The 20,966-nt window shown below is 35.2% G+C and overlaps 1 protein-coding gene across 1 annotated transcript; it reads right to left on the bottom strand.

The window, feature by feature from the left end:
* Positions 1 to 16,668: 16,668 nt before the first annotated feature.
* On the bottom strand, positions 16,669 to 18,203 carry LOC131051281 (tubulin-folding cofactor C). Its single transcript, XM_057985726.2, has one exon. The coding sequence runs from the start codon at positions 18,058 to 18,060 to the stop codon at positions 16,942 to 16,944; it is 1,119 nt and encodes a 372-aa protein (XP_057841709.1). The 5' UTR covers positions 18,061 to 18,203; the 3' UTR covers positions 16,669 to 16,941.
* Between the last annotated feature and the right edge of the window lie 2,763 nt (positions 18,204 to 20,966).

A 20,966-nucleotide genomic window follows, 5' to 3' on the forward strand; every position in this document is an offset into this window, starting at 1 on the left:
TCCTCGGCTGTCGACTTAGGTCGCAACCTCTGAGTCGATGGGAATCTCTCCTGTGACTCCAGCATCGGCAAGTACTCTGCAGTCAAGCAAATCAAATCATGTCAGTCATAGTGGCATTCACTGTTTATCACAAAATGCTACTCACTATCTAAATGCACATAGCTATTTATCCTAGTGACACTCACTGTTCATCACAAAGTGTTGCTATCTATCCTAGTAGTACTCCCTGTTCATCACAAAGTACTACGTGTGTGACACTCACTGTTCATCACAAAGTGTTACTCACATTTGCACTCCCTGTTCATCACAAAGTGCTGCTCATATTTTAGTACTCCCTGTTCATCACAAAGTACTCTATCTTGGTACTCACTGTTCATCACAAAGTGCCTTGATCTATCTTAGTCTTCCCTAGAGGACCTGCTTGAGTGTATCCTCTCAGCAGCTTATCCAATCGACAGCGTATGTTCATCACAGAACTGCCGATTTGACCTGGAAGACACAAATTCGCATTTTTGGACACAAACACATTTTCTTGACATAAATGCGCATTTATTACATTACCTAGTATGAATTAATGACAATAATAAATGCATCAAAGTACGAGGAGGTTTTGTGGTACTCACTGGCTCTCCTGCCTCCGTTGGCCTCTAGAATCGGCGAACACAGTCGAATCTGTGAACAAAAGCCATCGCTGCTGACTGTTGCTGCTTTATTTTCGCTTTGCACTATGCTCTTGTGACGGTGTAGATGACAATGAGGATGTATTTTCCCCCGTGGTCTATCTTATAGACTGCCCTAGCTCTCATTTCCCGAGTCAGTCTTCCTTATCCCGTGACTTTGTCACTTTATCCGATCAGTCCATTCTATCCCGTCTTTCTTATCGAGAGATTGTCTGCAATCTTTTCAGACATTTTCATCCAATCTCTCGAGGGGGCATATAATTCCCATCTTGGGGCAACTCTGTATCAGTTCATCTTATCTTCTTTGAAACAACGCGACAAGCCGCATTGTCTCAAAGAGGGGCAAAATGTAGACACTCAAAATTGTCATGTCTAATTAAATAAATATTTTATTTATTTATTTATCTAAGCCTAATTCTTCTATTAATTAAATAAATTTTTATTTATTTAATTAATTCATTTATCCTCTTCTAGCCTTATTTCTCATTTAAATAAATACATTTATTTATTTAAATTATCCCTTTTCTAAATTAAATAAATATTTTATTTATTTAATTGTCCTACTTCTTCTATTAATTAAATAAATCTTTATTTATTTAATTAATTCATTATCTTTTTCTACACATGACACATGTCATTCATCTCTTAATTCATACACTACCTACCTCTTTCATTATTTTGGTATTTCTTTTACCTACCCTCTAATCCTAGCCGACCTCTCTTTTTACACCTCTCAATCTTAACCCTCCATTTCTTATTGTGTCTTCTATTTAAGGAGATGCTTTCTTCATTGTCAAACCCTAATCACTCAGACTAATCAACAATTTTGGAGTACTTGGCTACACTACGATCCTACTTACAACCACATTCCGTTCTTTATCTTTTTCTACACATGACACATGTCATTCATCTCTTAATTCATACACTACCTACCTCTTTCATTATTTTGGTATTTCTTTTACCTACCCTCTAATCCTAGCCGACCTCTCTTTTTACACCTCTCAATCTTAACCCTCCATTTCTTATTGTGTCTTCTATTTAAGGAGATGCTTTCTTCATTGTCAAACCCTAATCACTCACCCTAATCAACAATTTTGGAGGACTTGGCTACACTACAATCCTACTTGCAACCACATTCCGTTCTTTGTTGAGCTCTTGTGCATATAAAAATCTGAGAGCAAATATATCAAGCAAGATCAATGGAGATAGGAAGAATGGAGATCAAAACCCTATTGGACATGTGATGGTATAATCTTTGTGATTTTGAGTTATTTGCATTGTCTTAGGTAATCTTCATATGTTATGGTGGATCTTTGTTGTTGTTAGGCTAGGGTTTGGTGGTTGAATTCATTTAGCCTTTCAATTTTGTTATTATTGTTATCCATTTTCACCATACACAGATACAAGTGTTCTCGATACATGTTTTATAGTCACATCTTATGTGTGTTTGAGTATTTATATTGATGTATGCATTACTTTGGAATTTCTTATTATTATACGTGTGTCCTTGATTGATTAAAAATTCATTCATAGATATTGCCAAAATCTTTGTTTTCAATAGCATAGCTCTTATTGTTGAAATAGGGTAAATGGATCCAATGGAAGCATAAACATAAAGTGAACAAATCCAATTAAACAATTAGATTAACATGATTAACGATCAAATCTTAAATTTAATAGGGAGAAACACATATAATAGTAAGGTGAAATCAACAATAAAACATAACACCAAATATATGTGGAGAAATCCTTTTAAGGAAAAGTTCGTCACTAAGGAGACACCAGGTATGTATTAACGTCAACAAAGTAGGCATATCAAAACCATCCACTCTAAATTTTTAAATTTGATAACATTATGGAAACATGATAGTAATTCACATGTATAACACTATGAAATCAACATCTAATGCTTCTAATACATACACCAAAGGAAATTAGAAACTACCAAGTGGTTTCATGGAATAGTTACCACCAAATGGCCTATTAGTAGAAAATGTATGCCCCATTATGTAATAAATATGACACTCAATGTAGGTATCATGAATAGACAATATCTTTGATTCATAACTCCCACAATGCACCATTCCTTAGACTACCAATCTATTATGAGGCCAAAAGAACTTGAGATCTCCACCCCTTATAACAAGATTCTTCACTCCCAAAAAGTAACTCCCTAGAAATCCATGAGAGAGAAAGACTTTTATTCAAGAGATGACTATGTAACTCCCAATGTTAACATTTTTTATAACCCCCTCAATTAATGCCATTACAAAAATATCAAGTGAAGTAATAATTAAATAATTCCCACCAAATCCTCATGGGTATCCATGTATCCCACTCCAAAATTTTGGAGACAACAAATAACACCTAGGATTGTAAGTGAATATCACACTCAATCCTAATATTCTCCTATTTGACATTTACATTGCAATGATCTATTAGGAAACATAAAATGAATTAGGTGCAAGAAGAGACATGGGCCATAATATCCCTACACTAATAAAACTTATCCATGTTCACTAGTATCATAAGATAATGTAGAACATTATGCAAAGTATCAACCTTCTGTATCACGATCTTAACACCCTCAAGCATCTCATAAACAAAGTGATGATAAACAATTATATGCTTAGTATGTGCATGGTACATGAGATTCTTCACCAAATAGAGAGTGCTCTAACTATCACAGTTGATCCTTACTTTGTGACTAAAATCAATACTTGAACACAACCTTTATAACCAAGCAATCTCCTTAGAGGTATACGTAGATATTATGTACCTCTATCATAGATTTCAAATAATTATAGGTTATTTCTTACCCATTCAACTAATAAGACTTCCAAACAAAGAACCACACGTAGGATTCTTCTTGTCCAAATCACCACCCCATTTTGAATCAACAATATGTATGTCAAACATCTTGCCCACATAAACGTTTCAATAAAAATATAAACAATAATCACAAATTCATTGCAAATATTTGAACACCCTCTTCACATAATTCTAATTATTTTTACCAAGGCTAGACATAAACTTACTAAGAACTCCCACTACTTGGACAATAATTTGGTCTAACAAATACTTACGTACATAGGCTATTTATGGAACTAGTAGAATAAATAATAAACATATGCTTGAAATTGGTATCTAAATGAGGGCATTAATCCAAATATAGTGTGTTACCATTAAGCAAAGGAATACACCTTGGGTTACAATCTTTCTTAGAAATGAATACCAAATAATATCCACGTACTTAATTTAACTAAGAAAAAAAAATATGAACCCAACATTCGGTGACTTGTATCCCCAAGATTTATTAAGTAGCCTTCAAATCATTTAAATTGAATGTACCAAAAAGGTGACTTTTGAGTTCCTTAATCATAGCCCTGTAGGTTTGAAAGAACGCGTTATCAACATAGAAGACAATGATTAGCAATTGATCATCAATCAAACTTAAGTAAACACCATGATCAATCTCACTCCTTACAAACCAAAGCTTCAATACCAAAATATTGATTTTTTTTTTTATCGGTAAATGGTTATATATATTATATTATTAATAATCTAGAAATATTACAAAATTGAGTTGTGTTATAACCCCAGAAGATCATCCAAGTAAACACAAAAAAAACAAAAAACAAAAAAAACCATATCAAAGAGTTTTCAAGTGACCATCTAGAATGTACATATGCATATTTGACAGAGATATAAACTAGCCCATATAGTCATAATTTTCAAACTAAAAACCCAAAAAGTTACATATTCCACCAATTATTTTGTGATCACAATAGCCTTGCCTTTATCCCGAGAGGTCTCCCCTTGTGCTGCTTCAGTTGGTGGTTGTTCCTCTTCCAATCGTGGCTCCAGAGGAAAGCCAATCCAAAGGGTGTGGTCGGTCTTCTTCTCGGCTCCCTGTGGTCTTCCACGTTTGTGCTTGGATGAAGATGCACCCAAAGCCGCAGGGGTTCTTTCATCGTATTGACCCCATTTCTCGAGTTCCCAATGAAGGATATGACAAAATTTAGAAGTAAGCTTGCCGGTCAGGTAGTCGTTGGTCATTAACACCACCGTCCTATCTCAACGTTCAATGCCATTAATGGCATATGCGAATGTTTTTATCTCCCCATTCAAATTGCAAGTGTCGTTACAAGGGAACCAAATTGAATTCAAAACTCCTCTAAAACTTGGCTATTAGATTCAAATCTCAGAAGTTGAATTTTGCCTTTCTGGATATTAAAAGCATGGTTGGCACATGCATCGGCCTCCTAATTTCCTTCTCTCCTGATATGTGAAACCCTGAAGTTTTGAAAAGAATTCAGATTGTGTCTTGTGGACTGGATGTCTCTGTTAATTTTCCAATTTTTAGCTTTGTCCTTTAGTATAGCATGAATGATAATTTGTGAATCACCTTCAAGGTGAAGGTTAGAGATCCGTAATGTTCTCGCTAATTGGACGACAAGCAGATTTGCTTTAGCTTATGTCATATTGCTCGAACCCTTTCCTAAGTTTTGAGAACACTTTGCCAATATACTTTCATTGGCATCTTGAGCAGCACCATCAAAGTTTATCTTAATCCAACCCTGGTTCAGAGGTTTCCACGATACAACACTACCTGGGTCTTGGATAGGATTAACCCTAAGAAGCCCATTAACACGCCAAAGTATTGAATTTTTGGTACAATATCCAAGGTAATAGTTTCAAACAACATAAAGGACACTTTAACTTGTAAAATAGAGTTTTTTTTTATTTCATGATAAAAGTATAAGGCCATTTCATAAAAATCTCTTCTTCAAGATTCTCATGCAAAAATATTTTTAGCATTATTTTTCCTCTACTTCTAAATTATAAGAAACAACACAAAAGAAGGAACCTAATGGAACTAAAATTTATTATTAGGATACATTATTTTTGGAAATTAACTTATTTCTAGGAGCACCCTTTTGCTTCTAGTCTTGCCTTGTACCATTGCAACTTACCATTCTCTTTGAACATTTTATTAAACACCCACTTGCATCTAATGAACTTTCTTGGCCTGGATAGGCTCACTAGATCCCAAGTGTCACCAAGATGTCTAATGTCATCATCTCTTCTTGCATAGATTCTTACTAAGACTCAAACTCCTCTAGAGAAAGTGTTTCTTTCATAGATTGATGTTTGGCATTAGTACAAGATAAAACACATACATAATAAAAATTTGGTGAGATCTATATGTCAACTATATTTTCTTGCCTTGTGTTTCTCCTCAAGTGTGGAGTAAGAAATTATATTGGTTATTCAACATGATCCACCTATTTATAAATATCACCTAATCTTCTTCGGTTCCTATTTATAAATCTCACATATATCTTCTTTTGTACCTATTTAAAACCCCAATTAAATCTTCTTCTACCTCTCCATTTTCAAACCCATCATGTTATTCTTCCATATATGCATCTTCATGTTTCTTATTATTTGTCACAAAATGTACCATCTTATTTTTCTTTTCCTTTGGATATTCAAGATAAAAAATAGATCTCAAATGTATAACATCAATGTCCTTATAAAAAACTTTTTTCAAGGTTGGAGGATTCCAAAGTTTATAATCCTTAACATTCTCACCATAGTTAGTAAAAATACATCTCAATGTTTTAAAATCCAATTTAGATCATTTTTTCTCAAAACACATGGTCATAAGGCTCATAGCTAGAAAATATTAGATGTTGATAAACTTATAAGGCGCTGAGAGGGGGGGTGTGAATCAGTGCAAGCAAAAACAATATGAGTCAGATCACCAACTTAAACACTTTAAAAATTATCAAGCATAAGAGGAATATCACCACATAGGCTTGTGCCCAATAAAACAAATTCCACATAAGACGAGATTATACGTGGAAACCCAAAAGGGAAAAACCTTGGTGGGAGTTAATACCCACAAGATTCACTATCTACAGAATAGAAATCTTGTCTAGTTACGATCTTACAAATATGCCATGTTAGGAGAAGACCCAATTAGGAGTCACCCAGTTAAGGGATTTAAATGATAAGCCATGTTAGGAGCTATGACCTGTTAGGATCAACCTCACAAGAGGATTTAACACTCTGATATAGAGCTACCTTGTTAGGGGATTTACAAGTTAAGGCTTGTTATGACCTACCTAGTTAGGGGATTTTACTACTGGAAATTGTTAGGGAAACAACAGTTCAAATAATCTTCATATAACACCTATGTGTTTGATAAGATCCGCTTCAAATCCTCAAAATATCAATAACACACCAATACAAAGCTTCACAAAACACCACACAATCAACTTCATCTAATTCACCTTCGATCTCACACACATACTCATTTATACACACACCGACTTGATATCTCATCACACTTTTTATAGACATCAATTTTAGTCAGCTACAACCTTGGAACAATTTCCTAGGTTCAATGAATCTAGACATTCGTGCAATATATGCTTTACTTATGTCGGCCACCGACATAACAAATTAAAACTTGTGTCGTTTTACCAATTTAAGTGACTATATCACTACCGGTTAAGTGTTCATCATAATGTTTGCTCTGTACATCAAATCTCGCTTGTCTAGTTGAATCTGCCAATGCGGTTATGAACATAGCTCCAAATGCTTGTCTCCATCATCGTTGTAAACCCACATCATCCAACTTTTCATGAATCGCCTGTACTAGTTGTTGGAATGCAACTCTGTCTCAATTTACCGATTGAGATCTTAATTACCGGTTCATTGGTAAACTGTCAGCCGTACCGGTTATACCTTACCGGTTGTCTTCCAAGACTTAGATGACCACAAAAACATTGTTGCCATTAATGACAACACAAGACTTAGTCATCAAACATGAATCTCAACCTCTTCATCACATTCCCCAATTAATCATTTACCGGTTGCAAATCACCAACAATCTTTACCGGTTCAGTCAAATGCCAACAGATGTGAAATAGAGGGTTTCTTACATGCCACACCTCATACAATATATTATCAACTAGTACTTATGAAGGAGACCTATTCACCAAGTAGTAAACAATATTTATAGCATTAGCCCCAAAATAATTCAACTATACATTAGTCAACATGTCTCTATCTCTATCAATTAGTTTCAAGTTCATTTGTTTTGTACCTTGTCTTTTGTGGCATATAAAGTGTTATTTTCTATTGTACAATGCCTACATGTCTATAAAAATCATCAAATTGTTTAGAACAACATTCTCATCCATTATTTTGCCTCAAGACCTTAATCTTTCTATACAATTTATTCTCAAATAGAACTTAAAATTCCATGCTCTTTGTTGGAAGGAATGTGAACACAGTTGAAAGAAAAATCCTACCATATCTTGTTGCAAGAAGTACACAAAGCACGAGATTCAAAAGCTAGCATCTAGGATAGGGATATGACAGATGAGTCACACTCTATATAAAAGTACATCAAAAGATGTAAATGACAAGTGAGGATGTAACTATGAAGAGATATATGGTATGAATATATAAAGATATTTTTGTTGAATAGTTAGCCTTCTATCCAGATCTAATCCTTGTTCCCCTTTGTATAATTGACTCTAGGGTATAAACTAAAACACTCATAAAATACTTGGGGCTCAAAACTTCGATCTGTGTTACCTAGATTTCTTGCTAACACCTTTAATCCATGGATTGTAATAGGATATGTGTGGTCAAATAATGAATTGTATAACCTTTAATAAGTTATATGATAAATTAGATACTTTTATTTAGGTAGCTAGTTTAGCTTGGGTGGCACCCATGGTATAAGTATAGTATATACAAGAGGTGTTGGTTAATTTATTATCAATATATATCAATTATATTCTTATATTGAAGACTTTTAGAGGTTGATCCTTTTGAAGTGGTTTATTATTATAAATATTTGCAAGTGCTACATATTATATTTCTAAGTATTTGTTATTTCTTTCTTTTCATGTGCAAGTTATTATTATTACTTTTAGATAAAAAGTGTTGAACACCTATAAATTTTATTAAAATTAACAAAGTTATAGAATCCCCATGAATTCAAGCTATCCATCCCCATGAATTCAAGCTGTCATACCTAGATTTTCATCCCCAAGTGCCAAAACTATTGTAGGCAGCATTGTTTTCCTTGAAAAGGATTTGAGTTTTTCAATTGTTAATTTTCAAAAGTTCTATTTTCCTCCGATGGTGCTTATATTCCATGTTTTATGTGATTTAGGTGATCCTAAATCATAGGCATGCACACCTTAATTGTTGGTAGCTAACTACATTGTTCATACCCCAATTTTAGATAAGACTTTAATGTTCTACATTTAAGTCTTTAGTTCATTCAAGCAAGAGGTACCTTGAATTGTGGGGGGCATAGCCCTATAATTCTATGGGGAGTGGATTAATGAACTGATTAATTAAGTGTACATGGGGAATGGTAGTACTTACAATAATTGGTTCAACAGTTAATTTATTATTCTCGGTACAAGGAAGCAAAGCCCTAAGCTAAGGATTGGGACTAAAGGTGGCAGGAGAAGAACTAGCATATCTATAGCAGTAGTCATCGATTACTACAACTTCAACCCCGCCACCCACCCTTATTCTCTATGCTAGAGGGTTTCTCACAAAAAACTAACCACAAAGCTTCTCGCCAAAGCGAGCTATACTAGAACCAACCAACATCGAGGATCCATACCCATAGTTTTCAGCACTAGATTGTCCAGTAGTAGATCCAGTAATAGTTGCTTTCAATGAGGTCATTGCTAATGAAGCCTAACATGCAAAAAAGGGCTTAAATTTTTATATCACGACTTCCTCAATTAGGAGTAACTATGGTTACTCTAAATTCAAACTCCAAAATACAAAATTTTCAAGCTAATTCAGATTTGCAAGACCAATAGGCATCCAAATCGCTTTTGGCATTAGAAAATGTGACCAAAAATCATAAAGAAAATAAAAATAAAAAATTACTATCCCAAATAAGGCCTTTCACACACAAATGAGGGGTTTTCAATATTTGTGAGTTTTGGTACTATCTGGTAGGCAAATATATTTAGGTTTAATGAAAGTAAACTCTACTTTGTATTGATCCACATATTATAACCTCTCTTTGTAAACATTGCATTATAAAATAATTTTTCAAGAGCATAACATAACCATTCTATTAGTTGGGGTTCTTCCCATAGTCTATTAGTTAAGTGGTGGTGTTGTTGTGGCCGCCAAGGTTCAAACCTCCACTGAGCCATTGTGATCGTAGGATTGTGCCTTTGTTAATCCAATGTGCTCGCAAGTTTGAACCCCGACTTTGTTAAATGAGGATGACATCCCCCATTTGTGACCTCATTAATAAATAGAACAACTCAATCAAGAAAATGATTTATGTTAAATTGCACAATACAACTTCTACAAATTCTTTTTTTTGTTTTGAATTCTAGTACTATATTGAAATTCGGCTATTTATTTTTTCGGCTGACACTTCTTTGAAAAAAATTATAATTACTAGAAGTCATGATGCTTATCATTGAAATTTAAAAGGATCGACCAGTAAGTTCCACTTTTTAGCTTCACTAAGAAAATTAGCATTGTCACTGATCTGTGCATGGTATGACACTTGAATTTTCAATCTTTTATAATTTAGAATGCAACATCATAAGTATTGTTGTTTTTAATTTCCTTTGACTACCTATGTAAGCCCTTTAGCATGTTTAAATTGTTTCTAAATAATAAAATTGAACAAATTACAGTTTAACTTAGGTTAGTTGTTTCAACTTGTAATGTCGATATTCATTAACTTAATAATAATTATATTTAAAAATAAATTTTATTTATTAATAAAATTACAATTCTATAAATTAACTTATAATTACAATTATATAATTTCATATTAAATAAAATATACTTAATAAAATATAATGAATTTGTTAAAATAAAAATTATGATTAGAATTATTTTTAAAACTATGACCACAAATACTCATCACTACGTGACACTCATTTCATTGAGATATATTATGATGTGTTTGATGCCTTCTCTTGGAGTTCACTTTCGTAATTAAATGATTAACAAGATGTGCATCTGTATCAGTAGTAATGACACTAAATATAAGCATACCAAGTTGAGCCCTCCTCGAGAGAACATACTAATGAGGGAATAGAAACTCAATCAAGATTTATTGCGTGAATGAGATCTCGTAGAAAGCAACTTATTATGAGAAGGAATACAAATTATTCTGAGTCTTGTGTTGGTCTAAAACCTCATAACTTATTAAGTATTTTTAAAATTTAATAACCATGACATTAATTTATGTTTAGTGTTATTTGTTAGATTATATTTACAATTGTGAATGAATTATTTAGTAATGTCTGGTGTAGAAGTAACTTGCCATGAGTTTAAGTTACAAGATAGTTCAAATTTTACCCAACTTATGTGAAATAAAAATTGTGTGAAGTTATATTTTTTTCTCAGTGATAACAATAAGGTTGTGACTTGACCTGAGCATTCATGGGGCAGGAAAGGCATCAGCGAATTTGCAGTTCTTTCAGAATGCACAGCTTGTGTTCAATTCCTTTATCTTTGAACGAGGTTTTGAGTGCTACATCCATTTTTTAATAGCAGTCCTCATTTTTATGGAAAAAAGTGTTTGGAAACGGAACAATAGGCATGGTAGTGGAGGAAGTTGTGCAATTCTTGTTACATGGTCAATCGTTAGAATAGTTGTGCTAAAATTCTGCATTGAGTGGGAAGGGGTAAAGGTAGGAAGAGAGAATGCCACAGACTCCTCCAGGTTCCAGTCCAGAGCAGTGGGTTAGACTTTGTCATAAGATGGAGGATTTTGTAGATGGGTAGTCAGAGTGTCTTTTTGCCTATTATTGTACCAACTTCCACTTGAGACACTTATTTCGATCATTTTCATTGTAGGCTCTTTTTAAGATACGAAAGATCTAATGGCTTATAACAATACCAAAAGAATGTTTCACCGATATAACTTGAAGAGAACAGTATTGGAAAAGTTTTCAACCTGCAGAACTTAGTAAATGGCGTCAACTCATGATGCTTTTGAGTCTGGACTGAATGGTTTCATCGCTCACTCGAAGGTTTTTGCCTGAAACCATAAGGTTTTCAGTATCTTCACTATAATTTTCATAAACAGTTGAAAATTTTCTTTTTTCTCTGATACAATCAAATTTCCTGTCCCGTCTTCCTATACCACTTCTTGATGTTTTCTCAAATTTCTTTAATTATTTTTACAGCTTCAACCACATATGCTCTTCCCTTTCATTCTGTGAAGCATGCATGCTGTGGCAGGCAATTAGAGTGTGACTTTTGTAAAGTTCTCAGCCCAAATTCCATTGGCAATTGCTTGAAATTTACTCAATGATATGAAACTGTCTTCTAAGTTCTAACCCTACCATGAAACTTAAAAATAAAATTAAAAATTAAGCACACGGGTGGCCATACAGATCATCATGCGATGACAGCATTAATGCACTTTAACTGAAAAACTCCAGCTCTACATTTTTTCATCAGTAGAACTTCAAAGTCCATGGCAAAGCATTTCAGGCAGTGAGGATCTAATCTGCAGAACACAGAAGAAGAATATCTTCTTTCATCCTTTCAAGGTTTAATTAATCTTCTTTCAATGTTGTCAAGTCCGTAATCAAATTCTCCTCAAGCAAGCTTTTAGATAAGTGCTTAAATATAAGAACTCGCAACAATTAAAATGCTAAATAAAGAACTCATGAACACAGAAAGCATGCGTTTGCAAGAAAAAGGGCAGGAAATAAGTAGTATTTAGTAGCAAACCAGGCACAATATATGTGTATGCTTAGTTTTTTCCACGAAATTATTCATCTAAATATCTTCTGGAAGCCTTTGGAATGTTTTTTTGTTAAAAAAGCAGCGGGTGCTGACCCTTCACATAGCCAAAAGGCTATTAATTAGCATACAACAGCCCATAGGCGGCAAACAAACTAAGTAGGGGTACAAACCCCGTACAAACTCCAAACAAACAAGGTCAGACAGACCAAACAAACTTGTCAAATCTGCAACAACCCAAAACCCAACTCAAGAGTGGGGAGAAACACCCAAAACTTGACAAAGAGGGGTTTTGGAAAGGGAGGCAGACTTCCCCTTCCGCCTGCGACAAACAACCGTCTAGGCAACACTGTCATTGGGAACATTCAAAGAAAAATCTGGCGGGGAGGACCCCGCAGAGTTACTGCCAAACTGTTGTTGCAGTGCAACAACAAATTGTTGCTGCAGAACAGCAATAAGAACAAAATCGCCAAGAGTAGAGCGGAGTTGCAAAGCAAGAGCAACACAAGGAGGAGCCATAGGGGCGGAAGAGGCCATAGCAGCAATAACAAGAGGGTCAGCAGAGGTTTCATCAGCAGTAAGGGGCACCTCTTCTCAAGAGGAGACATCATCCTCCTGAAAGGAGTCGACAGAATTAGATTCAGAAGCATTGACTATCAAGTGATCTTCAGTAGCATTCTTCCACCAAGTAGCAGCACCTTTGAAGCGGGAAAGAGAATAGTCTAAAGTTAAGTGACCCGTTGAGAAGAATTTGGCAACGAAAGGGGAGGCCCTCATAATCCAACAATTGAATCCATGGCCTATCCCCAACCATTAGAACCACATCACTAGGGAGGGGCAGAGATATGTTAATATCAATTAACAGGCAGGCAAAGGTAGAATGATCCATGGAAGTTGTCACATCATCAACCTTCAAGAAGCAGCCAATAGAGTTACCGATGGCCTCAAAGCAAGAAGGCTCCCAGAAATGGAGGGGAAGATTAGGAAGACGGACTCAAATCAAATGAATAGTAAGAGGTTCAGTAAGGGGGTTGAAGGAAGTTGTCCAGGGCTTAATAAAGAGAGAGTGATCTCCCCAAGCCCACAACTTACCTAGAACCAAATCGCAATCAAGAGTAGAAGTAAAGGAGACAATGAAAAAACCTTTAGCACAAGGAAAAAGCTCAATGCCATGAGCAACTAAAGGCTTCTAGGAGTCACTCACCCAGCGATGAAGGTCCGGAAGAAAAGGCCAGAACCCAGTAAATTTGCAAACCAAAGCGCAACATTGGTAAAAATCAACATTTTCCACAACCTCTTGGCCACAGACAAGGGAGGTCTTCGCATAAGGAAGAGGACGAATTCCCTTGTGAGGATGAGCAGCAGATCTGGGCACGTGAGCTTAGCTTCGCCCAGCAGTAAATGAAGGAGGTTTGGGAGGAACAAGATCACCTGCGGCAGGGATTGTGGCACCAACAGCACCGGAAGCAACCAAACCCCCAGTGTCAACACCCTCAGCAGTGGAAAGACCGTCCATGGCAGCAGAGGAAGGAGCAGCACCTGCACCCACAGTAGCAGCCAAACCCTTGGCAGCAACGGTACCCCCATCACCGGTCGCAGGGGCAAACAAAGGCAGAGCAGAAGACTTGGTGGAAGTCCCAGCACCCACGCAGACAGCAACACCAGCAGCAGAACCACCAACGACAGCAGGGGGGCCATCCACCATGGGAAGGAGCAGACACGTTCAAAGCATGAGCAGGAGAGCCATTGCGAGGAGCAGACATGTTTATGTATTTTAAGTTTCATATAATTTATATGCCTTTGGAATGTTATAGAATTTATGAAATTATAATTTAGTTTCTATTTCAATTGAGGGAAAGCCCAAAACTCTTTGACATCTTCAATACATGAACAACATTATTCATTTCCAACTAAATGTTTTTGTAACTATACTGAAATTGAGGAAAAAGTTGTTTTGTTAATTAATTACCAGAATCAAACCATTGAAGGCATGGCATTCCAAAAAGACTATTGAATTTAATATTTATTCATTTTTACATAGATATAGCGTATTCCAGCAGACCACAACAGCCAAGAAACACATATCTCCAGAAATGAAACATGACTTGGGTTCATCACCAATGGGAAAAACAGAGAATAGATAACCAAACCAGTAGAGTTGTCAGCTGCTGCCATAAATCATGCAGACGATGCACTATTTTTAAAAATTTATGCATTTATCAAATACTACATTTTTGAAAATTTGTACATTTATCAAATACTACGAAGTTTCTGAATATCAGGAACATCACATGCACAAATTTCCTTCAGTCGTTCATGGCACTGATAAAAAGGAACTCTGAAATACATAACATATTTGTTGAAAGCATTGGATTGTTGGGAAATCCCGTGACATAAGAATGTCACATCACAAAAGGTTTGTCCATCCAGCAAATAGTGCATCTATGGGCTTCTAAGCGCTTGATTAGAAAGCGTGGTAATTTAAACTTTAAGCATTCAAGAAGCTTCAGTTTCTTTAAACTTTCGCAAGCCAACAGAGTAGAAACAAAGCCATTAATACTTACATTCCTCAAGCAAACCAGTTTCATGTTCTGTAAGCAGGTAAGGCTTGTGAATGCTGAAAAGCTAACATCTGAGAATGTACAGTATGAAATATTTACCTGCAGAAACAACAAAGGTTCCAATTTAATATATTATGGGGAACATGATTCAAAATGTTGCACGATTTATCTGCAGAAATACCAGAGGTTCCAATGTAAGATATGCAGGGGAACACAAATAAAAAAGTTTCACAATATGAAAGATTTATCTGCAGAAATACCACAGATTGCAATGTAAGATATGCAAGGGAACATGAATCAAAAAGTTGCATTGTAGTATATAGTTACCTATTGCAAATTGTGACATGAATCAGCTACGGCCAATATTCTTGCATCATCAACAAAATTAAACCTTTTGATATCTAGCTCAGCGATGCACTAGCATCCTAAAGCAATTGCTGAAAGAACAGAACAACCTCAGATTTCAAGGTTATGAAGTTTACGCAATCCTGAGATATACTTCAGAGCATCATCACTAACATGTGTGCAGTAGGAAAGGTTTATTGCTCTTTAACCTTGGGCACCCATTAGAGATTGCTGCCATGCCTGTATCACCAACATCTATGGATCTGGATATGTAATCTCAATTAGTAACTTGCAAACATCTTAAATTGGGAATAGTAACTTCCAACAAACATTCTTGATTTTTTCTTTTCCTATGAACATTACGTAAAGATGCTGCAGGACATCCATAATTCATGAAACTGCACATATCAAGTTCTTGGAAATTTGAGCAACATGGATGATTCCCTCATCAGATATATTTGGGCACAATCCCAGGTTCAAAGCGATCAATTCAGAGCACCTCAAAAGGGATTCCAATCCTGCATGAATGGATATTGCAAATACAAGAATTGTAAAAGATGATGAAAGATATCTCTATGGTCTAAAAACCTATTACCATCAAAATCATCCCTTTCAAAACTCTCTTCCTTTACAAATCTAAGTGAAGCATCGAACCTGTGTTGTTTACGCTACAATCAGTCAGGTAAAGCTCTTGGAGGAAAGGGCAACCCTCCCACAACATTGTCAAACTCTTTTCTGTAACCAAGTGGCAAGATTCGATCTTTAAGAGATGACAGATATCTGCATGATCTTGCAACAGCAGATAGAGCATCATTAGTTAGATCACAGCAGCATGTAAAATCTAACTTGTTCTGCTCACTACAATATGCCAAACATCCTTCCAACTCTTCATCTGTGACTCCAATACACTTGCGTAAGCTCAATTCCCTCAAATATTTGCAGCTTCTACCGACACATTCCAGTGCAGTGCTAGAAATTTGACAACCATCAAATTTGATTATCTGCAGTCCATCAAATGTTTGGGAGCTTGCAAGATCACTTGTAATCTGCATTATACAAATAATTTGCTTTACCTGCACGTGTGCGCGCACACACACACATGTATATGTACCCCCACACATGTATGTATGTATGTATGTATGTATATATGTATGTATATAAGCATATATATACATATATACATATATTGTATATGTATATATTATTAGTATATTGACATACATGTTACTTTCATGAAAACTTTAACTGGAAAAGTATGTTTATTTTAGATAGAAACATTCATTCTGCATTAACACTTCAGAAATTGGAGACATCTTTGCAATTGCAATAACTTTTTTTGAAAGACCGAGTTACAAAAAATATCCCTCTCCATTTCGATGGTGGCACCAAGAGAGCTTCAGACTTATTTTCATAGTTATAAATCTGAACAGATTTGGTTCTAAAATTCCAGAAAGACGTTCAGGACACATAAAAGAATACATTCTAGCAGAATGGCTTAAGTTGGTTTCAGCACAGGGCCCTTGCCTTGAAATTAGCTTGCATGGAAACCAACATTTCAATACAATTCCTCATGGTAGAGCTGTTTCCTCTGCTTTGATATCCGAAATATCTACGAGTGGTAACCGATCAGCCTCTGGAACTATACTCCAATTGGGTGATGCCACTGCTCTTAACCACCTGAAGTCATCCACATTAGCCCACATTCCAGTTTCATCCTTAAGATCAGATTTTTGCAGCTCTTCGTCGATCCCTCTGTAAAACAATGCATAAGGAGCAAACCTGACATTGCTAGTATACTCAACTATAGGTCTGCTCCTGACCCTAAGATAGAAGTCCGTATTTACAGTCTGGTGAATCCTAATCTGATGAGATGCAAGCACGAACACACAATTTTCTGCTTCCTCTATCAGCACAGAACCCATAACAGGACCGGCAAATACCTGGCAGCCCTTCAATCTGTGGATAAACAGGGCCCTTAACCCACCCCTGAGATACACTTTACAATCAACCAAATCGGATAATGCAAAATCCCCGTCTTTAGAAAGATTCAGGTCCTTTACCAAGACTACTCCATCCCTGTTTCTGAACCCTGGGGCATCGTACACAAAAAAATTGTTTTTACCAATTACATTCTTCTCGTTGTTTTCTGTAGAGGGTTTTTCTTCGATCATTTTGGGGTTTGGTTTACTGACCTTGTTTCTGAATGAAAATTTCTTTTTCGGCAAAAGTTTAGAATTGGCATCATCCAGACGCTCCTTCAGCTCTGCAATGGTGTTACGAGCAGCGCGGACTTCGTACGAAGGCAGGAAATACGAACCTTCGGCCACTAGCTTTTCCAGGTCAGCAATTTCGGCCCTTAGGGTTTCTAAACCAGATTTAACTAGGGTTCTTTCTTGATTATCCCCCTTTTCGAGATATTCATCGAGAGCCTTAAGGATTTTTTGTTTGGTCTGAGAAAAACGTTTCAAAAACGTCTCAACTGATTCAAAGACGGGCGCAGAGAGGGTTTCGGACTTACGTGACTGTGATTGCTGAAGGCGGGCATTGTTGAGATCTCCGAGGTGTTTGAGCATTTCCGCGCGTTTTTTCTCCTGGATCGAAGCCTCTGTTTCTTCCTCGCATTTGAAATTCAGAAAACTTGGGGCTTCATTTGAAGATTTCTGCGCTGTTTCAACTGATTCCGCCATTGCTGGAACGGGCTTCAGCTGGAGTTTACGGATAAAAAAATTGCTCGCTTATGCACATTAAGTACTCGGATCTTTGCATCAAAGTTAAAAGAGGGTTTCTGAGTTTACTTGGTTTACTGGTGATCGAGACAAAGTACCATTTGTAAAGTAAGATGTAATTGTTATATCGATGGTAATTTATACATTTCTATTTATACTTTGATTAAAAGAAATTTTATATATGTGTTTTAATTATTGGTTTAAAATCTTAATATTAAGATAGATATATAAATATATTTATAGAGTTTTTGTAAGATTTTAAATTTTGAAAATATATTATGGTAATGTTAATTTTTTGGTTTGATAGATTAGTCATGATAATAAGTGAGTGCAATTTATCATTCATGACTAGTGGGCTTCTTGATTCACAACAATATAATGTTGATCTCTCAAAGAAAGCAAGTTCATTAATCGTGACTAGTGGCACAAGACACTTACATATCTAAGGGCTTACTAATTTACAACAATATATTTTTTATCTTACCCAAGAAAGCAATATACCAAACAATTTAGATGTAGCATTAGACATAGTTGCAATGTTATGCAATCCATTATTCATTACAGTGGCACAAGCCAATTACACATGTTTAAGGACTTGGTGATTCACGACAATATCCAAGAAAGCAATACACTAAACAATTTAGATGTGGCATTTAACATAATTGTAATGTTCTTCTCCTTTTAAGCGTTAATGAACTTTATGCTTTTTGAAAAAGCTGAAAACTTTGAACTCAATTGAGATCATATTTAACCATCAATGATAGTGACAGAATGTTAAACTTTCATCAAAACCATGAATACTACTTACTTTTAAAAGTCTTACATGATTTATCATCAAAAAACATAACATCCCTTAAATCGTATAATTTACCTTGTTCATAAACATTACCACTTTTATCTTTTTAAGAGAGGTTTTTAAGACACTCTACACCCTCAACAAGTATATAGAATAATAAGTAGAAACATAAATTGCACTTAAATATAAGTATTTGAGATGTTATATTCATAAGATTAAATTAGATTTATAATGGATCACAATTAGATTAATATCAAAGATACTTTAATATTATGAATATGGTTTCAATATTATTTTGGTTGAAAATTTATTTTATTACATTTAAATAAAATTTGAAATGTTTTAATTTTAAATATTTTGGAATCATAAATTGTATACCTTTTACAATTTTGAATTCTATTTGGCACCCGCTTTAGTGTGATTTCCTTTAGATCATTTTAAGTCTATTTATTCTTCATGCTACCCTATAATTTTATTGTTAAACTCATAACTTAATCATTGTCAAACGTTAATTTTGAGACTAGGTCGTATGTTTTGAACCTCGACACATTATCTCCTCTTTTGTTGACTCTCGTTTGAGTGGACCAAGACATCCAATGTCCTAGTCCCTTCAAAAGGGGCCCAAATATTAATATTTGTGACTGTCAGCTTCTATCATTTGTGATTTAATTTTAGTCATTGCATTTGATTGTTAATTGTCATCGTATATTTGAAAGCACCTTGTGATCCTTGTATAAAGCACATCTTCTACCATTCACAGAGTCTAAGGCCACATTTTAAAGAGTTTATGATCAAACAAGCATTCTAGTTTTGAGTTATCAACATATTGAGCAACGGACTACAAGCATTCTACATTTAAGTATGGATTCATATTTGTTATTTATTGTTGTCATGTTATTGCATTAACACTTGTTTAAAAAGAGAATTGCATCACCACTTTTATGTGCAACACTATGAGAGGGTTTCATACCGAAGGTAATCTTGTTATTTCACCATTTCAAACTATTTAGCCTCTATCCTCCCTAGGACATGCACTCTTTCTCATCATCATGGTTGGTATGGAGGTTAAAACACCAACATGGGGCTTGATAAGCAAGCCCCTATGCAACACAACCTTCTTCCTCATTTTGTGTGTGTGTGTGGGTTTAGATCCGACATCGAAAGTGTTATGAGAGTGCATAACAAATTGTTATAAATTGCGTCAAACTTTTGATTATATAAAAAATCCCTAGAATAATTCATTGGGCATCCATATCATGTTTTTTGGGTTTAATTTCTTGGAGACAACATTTTAGAACCTCCTAACTACATTCTTGCTCACCTGCTTCAATTTTAGACACCTCCATACTAGGGCATCCAACACCCACATCTAGCACCTTTTGTTCCAATTTTTAGATCCAACTTCCTCTTTGTATATTCTCTTATAGATTTGGCTTATTGTGTTTGCTATTCTTTTTGTAATATGTTGTTTATAAATATTGAAATCAGTCATTTTAGTATCATTAACCATAGATTTGAAACACACATTTCACGATCTCAATTCCATTCTAACAAAGGAACAAAATCCCAATGTTTAGATCTCTCGATAAGATTCTAGTTGAACCTATTCATATTTCAATGTTACAAAAATGAATTTGAGATCTTAGTTTTACATTCATAGGGCTAGGGTCTCATTTCGCTACATATCAAATTCAATTAGTTTGAACAGTTGGCAAACTTGGTTAAGGACTTTAGATTTGTCCGGTGTTGGTCTCAAGATTGATTCTCTCTACTTTGATTTACCTAGTAATTGGTTGATTCGAGCCCAACCCTCTTCTTTAAGAGGTTATAGGAGGCTCACTATATCAAAGTGTGTGATCAAAGTGTACAAAATAGACCTTGTGGTGTGTGCACAAAGTGTAATAATGAGTGAAGTGTATTCCCCATGTTAAAGCAATTTCATAATCCTTATCAAGAGCAATTACTTTGAGATAGCATACATGCATCCAAAACACAAGCACATTGCAATAGTGAAATGCCCCCAAGAATAAGAAAATAAAAGATGATGGAGGACAAGACACAAATAGATCAC

Source organism: Cryptomeria japonica, chromosome 9 (assembly GCF_030272615.1).
Source record: "Cryptomeria japonica chromosome 9, Sugi_1.0, whole genome shotgun sequence".
Taxonomy (NCBI): domain Eukaryota; kingdom Viridiplantae; phylum Streptophyta; class Pinopsida; order Cupressales; family Cupressaceae; genus Cryptomeria; species Cryptomeria japonica.

Coding starts and splice junctions, on each gene's coding strand:
- LOC131051281 (XM_057985726.2), bottom strand. CDS start 18,060: ATGGCGGAATCAGTTGAAACAGCGCAGAAATCTTCAAATGAAGCCCCA.